Source organism: Alligator sinensis, unplaced genomic scaffold (genome assembly GCF_000455745.1).
Source record: "Alligator sinensis unplaced genomic scaffold, ASM45574v1 scaffold358_1, whole genome shotgun sequence".
NCBI classification, from domain to species: domain Eukaryota; kingdom Metazoa; phylum Chordata; order Crocodylia; family Alligatoridae; genus Alligator; species Alligator sinensis.
This window is the reverse complement of record NW_005842121.1, coordinates 1,779,738-1,796,867: the sequence shown is the minus strand read 5'-3', so window position 1 is coordinate 1,796,867 and position 17,130 is coordinate 1,779,738. Positions and strand designations below refer to the sequence as shown.

General features: G+C 47.9%; 1 protein-coding gene across 1 annotated transcript in view; it reads right to left on the bottom strand.

Annotated features, from left to right (window-relative positions):
* Positions 1-12: 12 nt before the first annotated feature.
* Positions 13-17,130, bottom strand: part of GPR137C (G protein-coupled receptor 137C) — a 24,117-nt gene continuing 6,999 nt past the window's right edge. The window contains exons 2-8 of the mRNA XM_025205614.1: positions 14,149-14,201; positions 6,898-6,941; positions 5,270-5,498; positions 2,878-3,027; positions 1,774-1,899; positions 1,520-1,638; positions 13-1,111 (exon numbers count right to left, since the gene is read on the bottom strand). Of these exons, the coding sequence (XP_025061399.1) occupies positions 940-1,111; positions 1,520-1,638; positions 1,774-1,899; positions 2,878-3,027; positions 5,270-5,498; positions 6,898-6,941; positions 14,149-14,201 (893 nt within the window). The 3' untranslated portion in view covers positions 13-939. The remainder of the gene's footprint in view (positions 1,112-1,519; positions 1,639-1,773; positions 1,900-2,877; positions 3,028-5,269; positions 5,499-6,897; positions 6,942-14,148; positions 14,202-17,130) is intronic.

The window sequence follows — 17,130 nt, the reverse complement described above, 5'->3', positions numbered from 1 at the left end:
ATTCCTGAGCAGAGCTAGTGCTCGAAGCAGCCTTCGTTACATATTTGTTTTGGCCAAAACAAGGACTCACAGATGACACCCGCTTCCCACCCTCCTCGCTGTGTTTTCCTGATGTGGCCATGCCCATACCTCGTGACCCAGTGATCACACCGCGAGCCTAACGCCAACTGTGGTAGTTCTGCTCCTCCCAAGTTAGCGTTTCTCCTTTTAACTAACGTGCGAAGAGCTGTTCAGTGACCTCAGTGCTACTTGGTACGCACGAGCCTTCTGTACCTGTGCTTTTAGGTTTGCTTTCACAACGGTCCCAGAGCAGGGCATTAGAGCAGTCCATTGAAACCAGAACCTTGAGTCAGAGCCAGCCCACATTCTCAGCAAGGAGACATTCCCTTCGTCTTGCGCAAATATGACACGTTTTGCTTTCCTCGACATTCTTCATTGTCCCCATAGTAGCGTGCACCCTGTTGCTCGTCAGGGAGGGAGATGTACTGTCCTTTGAGAGTGGGTCAGACCACGGAGTCCTTCACAGAACACATATGCTTGCTCCAGTTCCTGCAGGAAGACGACACCTCCCAGCTACGGATGTGCAATTAAAAAGTTTCAGACAGGGAGAGTCTGAGCGAGATTTGTTCCTTCAGAATGTGCAGATAAAAGTGCAAATATGCAGTTGATGTTTCTTCTCTAGAAAGGAAGCTCTGGTGCTTTTAGCTGCTAACAAGCATCTTGAGAAAAAACAAACAGACTGAAAAGCTTCCAGAGTTCACCTTCACTTTGCTACATGGTACCGTGAGTCAGTCTTGTTCACTACGTGCAGCCCATGAGTCCAGGCCCTGGTCTGTGGCTGCATTAGGTGATGGAATGTTTGCGTAGATGGAGTTAGACGTTTAGAAAACAAATTATTACAAATCTTACACCGCCGAGAGCTGCCTCCGGTAGCCCTCTTCAGTTCTGCGGTGCTGAGTATAAGCCATGGCGATTGCTAGATTCCAAGTCGCCAGAACTGAAGAGTAGGGGGGCGTTATCTATTGTAGGTCCACCTAGATGAGGAGCAGCAGGGTAGCTGTCGCTGCCGGTCAGAGAGCCATACCAGCCGGAGCACTGAGGGGCAGCCAGGCTTTGAAGAGAAGAAAACGTAAGCTCTTAGAAACGGAATAGCCTCAGACATGCTTCTAGCTTGTGTACCTTGACTCCCCTAGATGACGAAACAGCACCCTTCTCAAAGAGAAGGGCAACTTCCCAGGATCATGTACCCACCCACTGAAAAATTTGGCCCTACTGAAATTAAAAAAAAAAAAAGTGTCAATTTGGGTGCTCAAATTAACACCAGAAAATATAAGTGAAGATTCCTAGTGTTAAGGCTTCTCAACAGTCTGCCACAAATTCCTATGTCTAGGCTTCAGGCACTGCTGTTATGACAGATTCTTTGGCTCTGGAGCCAGAGCGGGCTGCTCTGTAGCCTTATCTACTTTCTGCATACACAGAGTCTAAGCTGTGGCTCATCTGAACAGCAGTCATGACCTACCTTCCCCCATCTCTTCCGCCAAGTCGTGACAAGTCATCGTCGCTGTCGTACCGCCTCGGATTGTCAAAGAAGTATGCTCGGGAGCTGTAGCTGTGACTGTTTATCATTCCACCTGGTGTCTGTAAGGGAGGAACAGGAAGAAGTGACTAGTTTCTGGAGACTGAGGCAGAAGAGGATGCCACACAATACAGATCTTACTGCATGTTACTCTCTGCACTAGAATATTTAAAGGCAATTAGTTTATGACATCATACCAAGTTCTGAGAGAGTCTCCGAGCTCGGAAGAACAGCACCACAAAGGTCGTTGGCACCAGCTCCCAGAGAAAGAGGACCACTCCGAACACCACAAATTCTTCTCCACTGATTTCTTCCCCGTGGATCTGCAAGCACAGCACGTGACACTGAAGGCTTCTGGGCAGCTCAAGTTCACACCCAAGGGATTTGGGTCCAAAAGCTTGACTAAGATCCAGCCAAGCAAAACGCATGTGGTGTACAGACTATTCTGGAGTTCAACCTCAGGAACGTAGGACACTGGAGTTTCTGGACTAGGCAGACTAGTGGTTCATCTACTCCAGATGAGTTTCTATGCCAGGGTAGACCCCCTCAGTGTAAGCAACTGACATGTTAAGACAGAGCCATTGTATGAAGTGGCACAGGGGAGGGTTTCCATGTCCCTACAAAGCATTTTCCTCAGTAGCCAGAAGGATGTGGCTACAGGTTGCTTCTGTGTGTCACACACACTGTACTCCAATGGACCACGTGACTTACTCTTGACTATTTCTCTGCTCATCGCAATAACCCTCACTGGTCCACAATAGAAACCTAGAAGGATAAAAATCAGTCTATACTATACCATAGTACAATGTATAGCATCAGCGGTGTGCGTGCACACGCTGTAGAATCAGATTGAAAAGTCTCATTTGCTTAACACTGTGCATCTCCTTTCAGCCCTTTAGTTTCTTTTCTGTATACAAATCCCTTATAAGGAAGCAACATTTGCCAATATACTGCAGCATTCTCACGGTTACGGTTCATAACACACCTGGGCCAGTCAGTGTTAAAGAAACAGGACAGTCCCTCTCCGAACAAAGACTCCATTTTAGAATTAACAGTTGCTGCAGCAACCCCCTTCCATGGAGGAGACTTCAGCAACTAGCAACAGACCAACCTCATTTCTCCAGAATCCCAACACGCTCAGGGATGCATTATCTTTTTGTATTCACACTGGGTTTCCCAGGACAGCTCTACTTCTATCTACACCCTAAAGACAACTTCACGACACACACACACACACACACACACACACACACACACTTCTCATTGTCACTGACCCAAGTGACTTCTCACACACACTTTACCTTATCCGAGGGGTTGTCCCAGCCATAGTTAAATGGACTGGGAATATTGTCTGGAGACACAACCACTGCTACCAGGTTGTAGCAAGCCCTTGAAGAATACAGAAGGGCAGCTACAGAGCCCACGAGGATAGCCTGGCAGACAGATGTGCCCTAAAAACGGCAGAGGAAACAAGATGCATTAGAAGACAAGTGCGCTGTAACTCGAGGCTTCCCAGAAGATTAGTCTATGCATGGCAAGTAGTGCGTGCAAGATCTGACCCAGATCATCAACTTCATACACCAGCTTTAAATATTTTAGTGATAACCGGGCTAAGAACCTCACTCTGAACTCTGGGGAAGTTCACTGTAACAACCCAGCGGGAGCAGCCTTGCAAACCGAATGGCAGAACGACAGTTAGAGTGATCTAATAGAATACTTTAATAATAACTATTAGAACTGCGTGGTTACCTGTGGTGTGCAGTTATACGTAGAGCAGAAAGCGTAGTTTATGCAAGCACATGGGCATTATGGTTTAGACCAAGGGTTGACATTTTTAGGCAGAGTGCCAAAAAACACCAGCAACCTTGATTTGCAAGATGTTGGCATGCCAGGAGTAGATGGCGGCATAAACTGCAAGAGGCTAGATCCTTGTTGTGGTAGCATAGCCCCAGACCCTTCTGAAGCATGCTTGCCAAGCAAAAAATGCCTCTGCATGCCACGTTGGCATGCATGCTGGGAGTTGCCTACCCCTGGTCTAGACACAGCCAACACAAGACAAAGCCCAAAGAATAGTCAAGAGTCAAGCCCCCAGTGTTACATTCTAGTATACACCATGGCTTTAAGGCAACTGGTCCTTCCATGGTGTGATGTACCACAGCCTTTTTAAAGCTGCTCTGAGAATATCTGAGAAGGTTTTTGAAGTGCCCTGCTGACACAGGAGTGACTGCTTCAGGCAGCAGCATGTGTCCAAAGAGTTAGAAGATGGCATTTTAGCAGGGGACACTGAACAGCTTGCAAAAAAAGGAACTTCACAAAAAGTCGGATATACTTGCAGTTCTGTTCTGATGGCAGTGGCAGCCAGTATAGCAGGGCTGTGCGTCACCACGCCTTTTATCCAGAATTCCTGCAGCCATGACCCTTGTCCAATCAACCTAATAGCTACTATTATCAATCCCCCTGCATTTCATAGGGAATAACAACTCTCTCCCTTCTCTGCCACAATAAGGTTGTCTATTTTACTGTACTTTTGTCTTACAAGGGCTCCCAACAGCCTCTTCACTCCTGGCACACAGCCCTCCTCTGTCCCTTCAAGCAAACAGTTCACATTTATATGGAATCTTTTCTCTGCAATCCGCTTTTCTCAGACCTGAAAAAAGGACAAGCTTTTGGGCACCAGTGCCTGACAATCTAGTTGCTTTCTGAGCACGTGGTCCAGGTTCTGATCCCTTGCATCCTTTTTGGGAAAAGCCCAACACGATGCTCAGCTCCTTGCCTTCCTTTGCACTAGAGTTTATCCACTGTGACAGGGGAAAGCCTGCTCATTACTGGTCAGATTAGTGGGATGGGGTAGGGGGATTACCCCCTCCAAAAAAAAAAAAAAAGTGTCCCCATCTTTAGTAAGGCTATTGCTGCAGGACTGGCCAAAGAGGTCTAGTTACCACAGTGGGTTGGACCTACCTCCAGACATTATCTACAGGAAGCTGGTACCTGTTATGTGAAATGCAGGAGCACTTAGGGGATTTGCACCTGGCCTGGCTGCAAGGAGTGGAAGTTGTGGCTATATCAGGGAGTGGTAGACAAGTACTTGCTTTCAGCAGCAGCACATTAGTCTGGAGGGGTAGCAGAAAGTAGTGGGTGCCCTGGCCCAGCGTTCCTTATGGGGTGAAAAGACTAGAGGGTGGAGAAAAAGAAGTTTCGCTAGCCCTTTACTTCTCTCAGGCACGGTAGACTGAATATAGTCTCTGGCACAAAGGAAGTAGCAGAACACCAGCAGTTTGCACAGCAGGAGTTCAGTGACAAGGCTAGACTAGCCGAGGACTGCCTTCACTATCAGTATCACTATTGTAAAAGTCCCTTTAGGGTCAGCAATCACATCTGCATCAGGTCTTGGTTCACTACTGACATAAGGCTCTATGCACCTGGTCCAGCACCTACATGCTAGAGAAGATGGAGACCTGCACTTCTCCCCTTCAAGGGGTACAAGCCATTAACCAGTCAAGGCCAGAGTCCTTCCTAGTTCAGGGGAAGAGTTTCTTGCAACAGTGAAAGCCATTTCCAGCAGGCATTTACACCATTTGGAAGGGTTTTTTTGCCAGGCTAGCACAAGTCTGGTTAGACAAACTGGAGACACACTTGAACGGAGAAGGATTTCACCAGTGTTTAAGCAGTTGACAATGTAAGTGTTGCACCTACCTTTGACTCGAGGTAGACATTTGCTGAAGACATTTTTGCAAGTTTGCACATACAACAAGCTAATGAAATGGCACAGAGAATGAAGAGAGTGTCATTGGCTAACGCCTGAGCAAACACTGTCCATCTCAGATGATTCTCTGGAATATCTCCATAGATCAACATTGCACAGGTCACATTCACAACTAGGAAGAGAAGGCTGGTAAATATGGAGCCCAGATACATGAGGACCCTGAAAAGGAATGAGAAATTGATGTTAAGTGAGGTAGTCCATGAAGCTGCTCCATAGCCACATTCAAACATTCTGGAGTGGTGCTTTTGTGTCCGAACTCCTAATTTGCCGACTCAAAATTACTTGCTGCACGAAGAGGCCCTTATGAAAGCTGGGAACATTTAGACATTCAGAAGTCATTACACTGTAAGACACTTATCTTAGAAGAAGCAGACTGAGAAACTCTAGCATTTGAGGCATCCTGTGATCTTTGGAATAATAGAAAATTTGGGTTGGAAGGGACCTCGGGAGGTCAGCTAGTCCAACCCCCTGCTCAAAGCAGAAGCATCTCCAGCTACATCAAGGCTTTGTCTAGTCAGGTCTTAAAATAACCTCCAAGGATGGAGATGCCTCCACCTCTCTGGAAATTGTGGAACCTTTGTGGGCAGATAAGAGAGTTACACAACACTTAACTGTAAGAAGATAAAAAAAAAAAAGCTCTTATCTTGCAGTATTTAGTGTTGTTCTAACCTTACCTTGAGTGGCGAAGCCATAGAGTCAGCACAATGCAGACACACAGTCTTGGTAGAGAGTGCAACTACATTATAACCTACATCAAAATGTGAAGACCATCGAAAAACAAGTCCCTCGCCCAGTTATTGACATGCTGCCAAAAGGCACCCAGCCCACATCAGACTAGAGACATGGTATTCCAGCCATGGCTTCTTAAAGGTTGCAGACCACTGGCCTACCCTCTATTTTGACTCGGTTCTTGATCCTATACAACTGCAACTCCATGCCAAATGCCCATATTGCTCCAGGGTGAGTTACACTGCACTGGAGATCAGGAACAGAACTAGCCCCGTCACTAACTAGAAGTGATTTGGAAGTAGGAAAAGAGGGGCAAGTCCCCAAAAGGTTGATGTGGGTGACTGCCATAAAAGAGACTGAGAAGCAGAGTACTGGTGTAGCAGTATTCTTCCAGGCAGGGTGCATGAGCAGGCTTGGCATTTAGTTTCCCAAAGCCATGGTGACCATGCACAGAGCAAGGCATTCGTGACTGGTACATCGTCTCCAGGAAAGCCTCTCTGCTGATGCACACTGGGTGATCATGTTGGGTAAGTGGTCCCAGCAGCTCCTCAGCACATGTGGTCAAGTCCTTTACTCCAGACCTGCAAGGGACCAAACTCCAGTTCTTGGACTAGAACATAAAGCTTCCCTCGGGCTCTGCTATCCACACCCTGCACCACAGAGGCTGGCTCATCTTAACCAAGTCACACCTTGCAAAGAGAAAGAGCAGACCTAGTCCTACTAAGCTCTAACATAGGAGTCTACCGATTTTAGACAGTGGCTTCCAGATATACACTGTCATTAAACAAGAGCATTTTGGGAGGGTGGTCTACAGGGAAATATTACTTACTTGTACTTGTTGAATTCTGCTGCACATTTGACTTTGAATATAACCTGGAAAGAAGAGGGAGGAATGTCATTATGACCAGGATTATAAATAATAGTCCCTTTGGCAGTACACTGAAAGGGGTCCCTTTCCCTAGGAAAGGAAACTCAGGTTTCCATTCTAGACATGAGAGTCTATAGCCCTCCAAACTGATCAATGCAAATTGCAGCCTGCAACTGCTTGCTATGTAGACAAAAAGGTTGAGCAAACAGTGTATAAGTTTGTAGGGAGCAAGTTATCTTGTATTCTTACAAAAGAATTATGCTTAAACCAATTACTCTTTGGGCAATAACAGCAAGCCCAGTTTTATCATCCAAGAGGAAAACCAGGCACTCAAGAACACTGCTGAATTCCAGTCTCCTTGCGTTTTATAGCTGCTAGAGCTGCGCTGTTCAAAATAAGTTTACTTGACGAGATGCTCTTTGTACTGTATACTTTAGTGCCTCAGTACTGTTTAATTTCTTATTAAAGAAAGTGCTTTAGCTGCTATAATAAATTAAACATTTGAGGGCTATTTCTAGTTCAGCCATTTGTACTGAATTAAACTTCAGAGAAAGCTATTGCAATAATAGAAAGTATATACACACTCGGTGGCTGCGTCCAGATGAGTGCAGCTGTGCTGTACATGGTGCCGCAGACACATCTGCAGTGCCAAAGAGAACACCTGAATGTGCAGTAAGGTAGTAGTGTGTGGAGTGGGGGGGGCGGGGGGGGGAGGAAGGGAAGATGAGGTGGTGCATGCAGGGGCAGCGCGTACTGCCCAAGACTAGAGTCTGGCCAGCCAGAGTCATGCTTTGGCTGCCGACCAGGCTTTGAGCAGCAGGAGTCCCAGGAGACCGCTAGGTAAGGCTGCTGGGGCCAGACCAGCGTTGGCCCCAGCCTCCCTTACCCCAGCTGGGGTACCCTGCCATATGCCATAGGGCGCGTGGCACAGGCATTCCCCAGGGACAGCTAGCAGCGGCACAAGCGTCCACGCTTGCATGGATGCAGCCAATGTGTCTGCTTCTGGGTTTGTTCACCCTAGAGACAAACTCATTTGGCCAAATACAATTTTCAACAGTGATTCATCATGCACTTGAAGACTTTAAAACAGCCCGAGCCCACTGAATTCTGTAGAAAACTACAGATTGAATTACACAATTCATATTACATCTTGCACTCTGGAACAACTCTCAGGCCAGGAAGGGAATAGTTCATAGATTTCCCTTAAACAGCAGCAGTAGTTATAGGCCCAATCTCATGTGGGGCAAGGAAACACATTCACAATGCAACAATTCCTTGGTTTAAATCCAAGCAGGTGCACGTGGCTTGCAGAAGGGAGTTTTGGAAGAGAGGTTAAAGAGCCCCTCACGGGCTATTAGGGTGGTCTACTGCTGACACACAGAGAAGACTTTGTCCGTCGTTACAGACACACCCGCACAATGCAAGAGAGTTAAGGGTCAAGAGTAGCAAATCTCCACCCTCCCACCAACACTTTTTCCTAGCTCTCGACTCCCTAGATTCCTAGTCTTTTGCCTGCCAAGTGGTGGCTGCCCACTGGTTTGCCATTTCACGTAGAACAAACAATGAGTGGTACAATGCCGAGCAGGCTTGGAGCATACTGGACTCCTTTGAAAATCCCAGCCTAAATAAAGCAGAAAAAACAAGTTCCACTGAACACTAATAAGAAATAGAGCAAACAACTAAATCTTTGGATGAGAGACCATTCAAAGACTATAGACGTGAGATACTAGACAAACTGAATGGCCATCCTGCCTCCTAATCCATAGTTTTGCTAATTTAATCATCAAGTCCCCATTTCTCAATGTGGAGGTGGGCCGTGAACAAATAGAGCAGACACGAGTAGCAGCCAAGTCGCACTAGTAAAGCGCAGCCATCCTTTAAGTACTTTGTCACTCCCATTAATCCTTCCCTGGTTCAGCACAAGATGACAGACAGGATTTAGTCCTTTGGAAAGTGTTGATTTCTACATGTGTTCAAAGGATTAATTGGCCAATCTGGAAAGGAGGGGTCTGAAGCAGGGTCTCATCTGCATACTCCTTGCATCTCAACTATTTTTTTTGGAGCCAGAAAGGCAAGTTTCAAAAGGTAGCGTCGCCATGAAGGATGGCAAGGCTTTGCTGAGCCAGTGAGTTGGAAGCATACAAGATGTTACCACTTCTAGTAGATGCACTTGCAGTCACTGAAGCATCGTCAGACTGAGCGTACCTTTTATTACGGTCTCCTCCCTTCAGCTACATCCCTTTCAGGTCCCACACCATTTTTGTTCTAGGGCAGGGATTCGCAACCAGGTACAGCATTCTAGGGTGTTGCGAGATCATTTTATGGGTGCCACACAATATCAGCACTGCCAGGCATGCAAATACCTGCACGTAAAATTTGCAAGGTTAACCCAGAAATTTCAAGTTGTTTGATGCTATGGATTTTTTTCTGACCCATGGTGGTCTTTCAAGTTCTTTGCAATACAAAAATGGTTCCATCGTCTCTACCCCAGCAAAAAGGGTTGGGGGGGGAGGAAAGAGAGACAGAGCAAATAAATAAGAACTGACATTTTCTGAGGGATGTCTCAAGTCTGAAGTAGTTTCCCTTAGAGTGATTCTTCATTGCTGACTAATAGGTGTCACATTTTGATTTGCCACCTCTCTTCCACCTTTGGAGTCAGAGTCATCAAGGCCATTTCATTTTCCAAGAAGCTTTGGGAATACTGGCATTCATCTGACAACCTTCTGAGAGTGGCACTAGCCCCCGTATTCATAGTTGCGAGTACAGATTTACTGTGCTGGTTTCTAAGGTTTCAGAGTTTAGGGCTGGAAGGGACCTCGTGAGATCATCAGGTCCAGCCCCCTGCTCTGGGCAGGAAAGACCGCTCAGGCCAAATAACTCCAGCAAGGTGTGCGTCCAGTCTCCTTTGGAAGATCTCCAGGGAAGCTGCCTGCACCACCCCTGCTGGGAGTCTATTCCAGAGTCCGGTCACATGAACCGTGAAGAAGTTTTTCCTTATATCCAGTCTGAAACCTCCTTTTAGGAGTTTATGACTGTTACTCCTAGTTTTCCCCTGGAGCGCACTCTGGTGAATAGTTGCTCGCCTAGCTCCTGATGCTCTCCCCCGATATATTTGTAAGCTGCCACCAAATCCACCCCCCCAAAGTCTTTTTTCTAGGCTGAACAGTCCCATATCTTCCAGCCTTTCCTCATATGGCTTGCTCTTCAGGCCTCTCATCATACACACGGCTCTTCTCCAGCTTTCCCACATCCTTCTTGAAGTGCAGTGCCCAGAACTGGATGCAGTATTCCAGCTGTGGCCTCACCAATGCCGTGTTTCTCTGTACCAGTTTCCTTTCAGCCACGGACCAGAACCGGCTGCTTTAGGAGAGGTGTACAGCAGATGCTAGTCATTAGGTCTTCAATATTTAGAGACTGTTTAAGCTCACAAAGAAGAGTTTGCCTATGCTTTACATGGCATCTTTTGCCCCCCTTCAGGCCAAAACTGAACTCCCCCCATTGTGATACTAATTTACACAGTAGCTTATTTACACTGTGAACCATATTCTTCAGAGCTGCAGTCATTGCCTGTAGATTAATATGATCCACAGTAGGATTCTCAGAGGCAGGCTGCTATGCTGGGATTTCCCTTCAAGCCTTTGGAAGAGAAGATGGAAGGTAGTTATGCAGAAATCCTTCCAAAGGAGTTTTCCACCTATTTGTTCACTGGTGTTGGATTGTACTGGGAGATGCCTGTTCTGGAAAGGTGCAATCAGTGGAGTTCAAACACTGCTCCAAAGCACAAAGTGCCCAGCTTGCCGCATTTCTCACTCCACATTCCCATATTATTTGTACAAGATATCCCCCACACCTGAGTGGAAGCAAGTTGCTGATAAGAGGGCTGAAGGAAAGGAAGATGAGCACCTTCACCCAGCCAGCCTCGCTTAGCGCAGCAGGTTCTGCTTCTACTACAATTCGGTGATTAGCTTTACTATTGGCACCACTCTGTATCTTCGTTACAATCATCATGAGGTTCTCAGATCCCCACACAGCTGCTCACATTAAGGAGACTGTGAGCATGCATAGGTCCAGGACTAGCATTTAAAAGGTTTTACTATTGCCAAAATATTTGTAATTAGTCATAATAAAAAATACTTGTGCCCTCAGCCAAAGATGAGATTTGAAAGGAGTTCTGTTTGTTGTTTCTGTTGGTTATATCTTGGGTCCTCAGCAACAAGCCTGACATTTTAGGCAGGTTTTAGTCCTGGGGTCAGCAACATTTTTGTGCAGTGCCAAAAACACCTGCAACTTTGACTTCTCAGAAGTTGGTGTGCCAGAGGCAGATGGCAGGGGAGCTGCGAGGGACCCGATCCCTGTTGTGGCAGCACAGCCCTGGCCCCTTCCCCACCATCTCCCCACCCCCCCTTTCTCCTCGGCCCGGCCCCGTGCACCCTCCCGGCTGCTTGCCACAGCTGGCCCAGGCTCTGGACAGGCCCCTGACACCTGCCACGGAGCCCAGGCTGCTTGCAGCAGGTGGCAGGAAGGCTGCAAGTAGCTGCACCAGGATCTGCAGAGCCCTGGCTCGGTTCACTCCCAGCATCAGGTACATGTGTACCTCAAGGTGAACGATGGGGACAGGGTCAGGGCTACACTGCCACAAAGATTGGGCCCCTTGTAGCTCCCCTGCCATCTGACCTGAGGCATGAGTGCCAAGCAAAATGCCTTTGTGTACCACACTCTAGCACACATACCGGGGGTTGCCTACCCCCGCTCTAGTCCTAGGAGACAGACAGATGAACCTTTTGTCAAGGCATTCATCTTGCCTAACCTGGCCATTAGGGCAAAGCCAAGACAGTAACCTCCAGGAGCACTATATAGTCTTGGAAGGCAAAATGTGATATAGCTAAGGGTGGGATTTCAAAAGCTCTCAGCACCAGCCTTCCACTGACTTCATAGTCAGGATGGCTAGGAGCTGGAACCAACTTCCAAGGGAAGTGGTGCTCGCTCCTACCACGGGTCTTCGAAAGGAGGCTAGACAATCACCTAGCCGGGGTCATTTGACCCCAGCATCCTTTCCTGCCCATAGCAGGAGGTTGGACTTGATGATCTGCTCAGGTCCCTTCCGACCCTACCAACTATGAAACTATGACTTCAAGGGCAGAGTTATGACCCTCCCACTCCCTGCAAATGTCTCAGCTTTGCTTCAGTCAAGCGTCAAAGTTTTGGGGCAGTCTTCCCCAAGAGACACGGATAAACTTCATTCCTTGAAGCAAATGGAAAATCCAGTCCCTACTCCATTGAGATTCACCACCCAGCAAGTCAGGGAACTCATGATGCAGAGGGGCTCCACCATGTCACTGTGCAGCAGGCTAGAGCTGGTAGGCCTCCAGACACCGATCCGATATCCAGGGCATCCAACGCAGAGGCTGCTGCTCCACCTTCAGCAAGTAGGTTGAAGGATGTTTGCCCCTCCTCAGAAGAGCTCCAGCAGACAGCTGGGCAGTTGCTGTGCCCCAGGGACAGAGGAAAACCAACTCGGGATCTGGATACCTAGCAGACTGCATTGAGCCTTCAAAAAGGTGAACGCATAGATTCAGGAAGAAAGCAATCTGCTTCAGAGAGTCTGAGGTCCAGAGCACTTGAAGTATGAAATGAAAACCTTGCAAGTCTGCCCAAGCTAACAGGTGAGCTTCCTATTCAGGATGTTTTCCCGTTTCCCCTAGGAAGTGGACGATCAAGCCTTTGAAAGTGTGATTTCCAAGCTGAACTACCCCAAGAACAGCAATTGCTAGCTGAAGGGGTTTAAGACCATCATGCTTCCTGAAGGTGGCTGGAAGAGATGGCCATAAGAAGTGGAAGATGGGTCCTTTTAATTGCCAATCTACTAGGTAGAAAGAAGAGTTCCTGTGGAGGGTTTGCCTTGGATCTAAAGCACCTGTTCTTAGCCCACGGTGAACATATTCCATAGCAGGCAAACATGTCTCTACCCCTCCCAGAAAGACTTGGGTCCATCAGACCCGTGCAGAGGCCTTGGTCTTGTAGCTTTTTTTTGTTAAGGGTTTGAGCCTGACCTACATCAGCACTTCACTGCAGTCCTGGACCTCCCTTCTGGTCTTGAAGGAGTTTCTCATTTCCAAGTCCAGAAAGAAATTAGGAAGACTAGTTACTCCATGCAGCCAAACCTTCAGGCAAGGACGGCACTTTCCAAACCCTGTATTTGAGCTGCACAAGGATACGGGGGCACATTCCTAGCACCCTTCTTTCCCCAGGAATCAGCTACTCCTTATTTAGAACCACTTTGGCTTCGTTGGGCGAGTGCCTGAGCTCCCTCCTGCAAGTCACAAGAAAGATGTTCTGCTGCTTAGTTTAGATCAGTGGTTTTCAATCTGTGGGGGTCTGCGGACTATGTCTAAGCGGTCCGCAAAAGATGACTATGATGAATCAATACCATGCTTACAATTCAAATGGGCTTGCATCACTAGAAATTTCTTAGGGGTTGAAAAAGGTTGAAAACCACTGGTCTAGAAGCAAGGCACTCATGTGTAGATTAGTATTCTCCATACTAAAGAAACTCTTTGCTATTTTCTCCATCATTAAGGTTGCTTCTCACTCATTGCACTCATTCAGTACAATATATTGAAGTAACAATGCAGGCTTATTTAAGACTACATGCCATAAATAGCTTCTTCAAGGTTTCCACAAGTCCCTCCTACTCACCACCCTACAGCAGTCAGGCAGTCAAGAACCGAATCACAGAAAGGTCACGGGTGGGGCAGACAAACCCTGTGCATCCAAGTCACCCCATCCTGTCTCCCACATCACCAGAGCTGGCTGGGTACACCCTGGATTTCATAGGACAAGAGGCCATCTGGAATTGGGAGGGGACCATGTGACTCATCTGCAAGTAAACAGGGTGGCTAGGACTGTCTAAAATCTTTTTGTTTCTTTATCCCCAACAGGTGACCTGCTGGGAGAAAAGTAAAGGCTAGAAGTTCCTTCCATAGGAGAGCTAGAGGAAACTCAAAGGAGGAATGAGAACTCTTAGATGCTTCGTCAATTAGTAAAAAGATTAGATAAGAGATGATCAAACAGGGGGGTGAGAGGAAAAAGCATACAAGAAATCCCAGGCTGGATGCCACTTCCCTGCATCTCTGCTGCACTGTTGTTTGCTAAGAAGGGAATGAAGGAGAGGATGAAGTAATCCAATCAGTTAAAGTATTTTTAAATACACACACGCGTGCGTGCACACACACAAAAGCCAGATGGGTCATAGGCCACAGAATAATCTGAAGGAAGCAGCCTGCCATTGCTTTGCCTCAGAACAGGAGTCTTCGCTTTTCATGGCTGGAGAACACCAGAGGCAATACATCGGAGAAGGAACTGGGGAAGGGGAAAAGATAACATTTGCTTTAGGTCATGCTGCTCATTAGAGACTCCTTGGGAAGATCAAAGGAAAAACAAAGATTGGGTATGAAGGAAAGCAGGTACCTTGCAGAGGCATGGAGCTCAGAAGATCTCTCGGCTGCCTTCAGTGGCATCAGTGAGAGTTCAGTCTCCAAGAGAAACCCTGGACTGGAGCGTGCAACATCACAAGCAGCATATTGCCTCTTTGGAGGAATGGATGATGGAGGGGAGGGGGTGGAGCAGGAGGGAGACAGAGGTCTTGAGAGAGATGCGTGAGCCAATCTGGAAACACACCCAAGAAATCTGAACTTTAAAATGGGTCTAATCAGGTTATGAGATCAAAGCCTAAAACATCCAGCAACAAAACAGACACATAGCCTCCAACTCCACCTCGGTATTAGAAGCTTTTTCTATCGAGAACACATAGGTCAGTGATTCTCAAACTACTTCGCCTCCAGGCACTGCTTCGTATTGGAAGCGGAGCTGCACCCCATTTAAAAACCAAATCTTGTTTTATTGTAGTGCTTACCTGCTTAACCAGGGGGCAGGAAGGAGGAAGAGCAGCTGGCAGGGAAGAGCCCGCACTTCTCTTCTCTATGGAATCACTGACCTCGGTGTTCAATTAGCTGACTGTGGGAAAAGCCACTACGGAGACTACCGAAATTGCAAATCCGCAGCTACTAGAAGTCGCTTGAAAGAAAATTCCACAGGGGCACTGGAAACTAGAGTACCCGTTTCAAAACCAAAAGCTAGCTACAAGCAAAATTTGCACAGAACAGCACAATTCTTCTTTAGGTTTTAGACAGTCGGACACCTGTGTAGCAGTGTGATGGCACACCCCAACTCCGTTTTCACACCCGAGAGGTTTGCAGCCCAGTAGTTATATTTCCAATAAGTAAGGCCACTGAGCACCACAGAAGCGAGAGAGAGACTGGTATTGAAAAAGGTGGAGGGGAGGGGAAAGAATGAATCCCCGATTTGGCAGATCCTCTCTCAATGCACTTTCTTCTCCATGAAGATTACGCTGCATGCAGGAATCTAGTGGGGATCCAGCTTTACCTCCAGCTAGAAAAGGGACCCTTAAAACCAGCCTGCAAGTACATCAGGAAGTCAAAGCAGTCCAAAGCTTGGCACCCTACACCTGCAATGCTGGGTAAGCAAGTATTCACATACCTGGTGTTCTCTGTATCACCTAACGGGGAAGCAGCATCAAGAACTGAACCCCTCAGTACACTTTACATCCTGCATCAGCTTAATTAAGCAGGTGCCACCCCTCAGTTTGTGACTGAAGTCAGAGTGGCACTATACCGTAATGCAGATGACTCTTAAGAGTACCTGGCATCACTTTAACACTAGTTAAAAAGCTACCTCCAGCTTAGAGACGCATGCCAAGCCACACACCCAAGGCAATTCTTTGGCAGAGTGGCATTCGTGAACCAAAATCAGAGCGTTAAAGTAAAAGGGATGTCCCACTCCATTGTCAACTCCTCCGTTTCTTGGGTAAATGGTCCCTAGTTGCAAGATTCATCAGCTCCACAAGAGAAACGAGAACAATAAGGTCTTTTAGACATTTCAAGTCCCCTCTTGGCTCCACCATTTTGTATACAGCTCCATCGCTCATTCCTGCACCAGCAAGTGCAAGACAAGGTAGCATTTTATATCCGTTTCGCACCAGTGTATATAGCTCCCCGAGTCAGGTACCCAAGTTGTAGCTGTATTGGTCTAGAGGAAAAAGCAATCAGGATTTGCAATCTAGGTGATATCTTTGGGGTGTTTGTGCCCAAAAGCTTGCAATTAAAGAATTTTTTTGGCAAAAATTTAGTTGACCTAATCACCTCTACTGTGAGCCCTGATTACTTTACAACTCCGTGACACTCTTGAGAATCAGGCCCCTGGGTTGCAACTAAGCGTGCCTATACGCTCCATTTATTTATTTATTTTTAAACATTTGAGGTTTCTTTCCCCCTCTCCTATTCCATAGCTAAGATGCGCTTCGAAACCAGCACGCTTGGGAGAGGATCAGGGCACAGGAAGGCAGATTTCCTTGCACCTCTTGCCTTCCTTCCACCACTTCTTACCAAAAGGCTTTTCCAGTTTCAAAGAGCCTGTTGCGTAGAGCAAGGCTGCTTGTTGCCCAGCCCATGGCTACGGCAACGACGCCAAGCCTCCTGGGGGCGCGGCAGGGCTCCTCCGCCAGGGGACGGACCAGGCTGTGCCTGGCGAGTGAGGTCACCGCACCCATGGCTGCGGCAACGACTTATGGTATCAGGAGCCCGGCGCGTCTCAGAGGCGGCGCCCCCTCCTCACCTGCCTTCGCATGCGGGGACGCCGAATGCATGCCCGGGGGCAGGTCCAGGGCCGCGCGCGCGTCTCCTCCGGCAGGGGACACCAACGGTGCGCTGAGACGCCACGCCGTGACATCAGCCCAGCGACGTCACAGCACCGTGACATCAGCCCATCAGGCCAAACCCATTGAGGGCTCCGGTAAGGGACGCACCGCCATGCCGACATCAGCACAGTGATGTCAGAGCACCGTGACATCATCCCATCAGGCCAAACCCAACGAGGGCTCCGGTAAGAGACGCACCGCCATGCTGTGACATCAGTGCAGTGACATCAGAGCACTGTGACATCACCCCATCAGGCCAAACCCATCAAGGGCTCCGGTAAGAGACGCACTGCCATGCTGTGACATCAGCACAGCGACGTCACAGCACCGTGACATCACCGGGTGTCAGACTCCAGCTCCTGAGCTCCCTCATGAGGGGAAAGCCCGCACCCCCTCACCGATGACGTCACCCCTACCCGAGT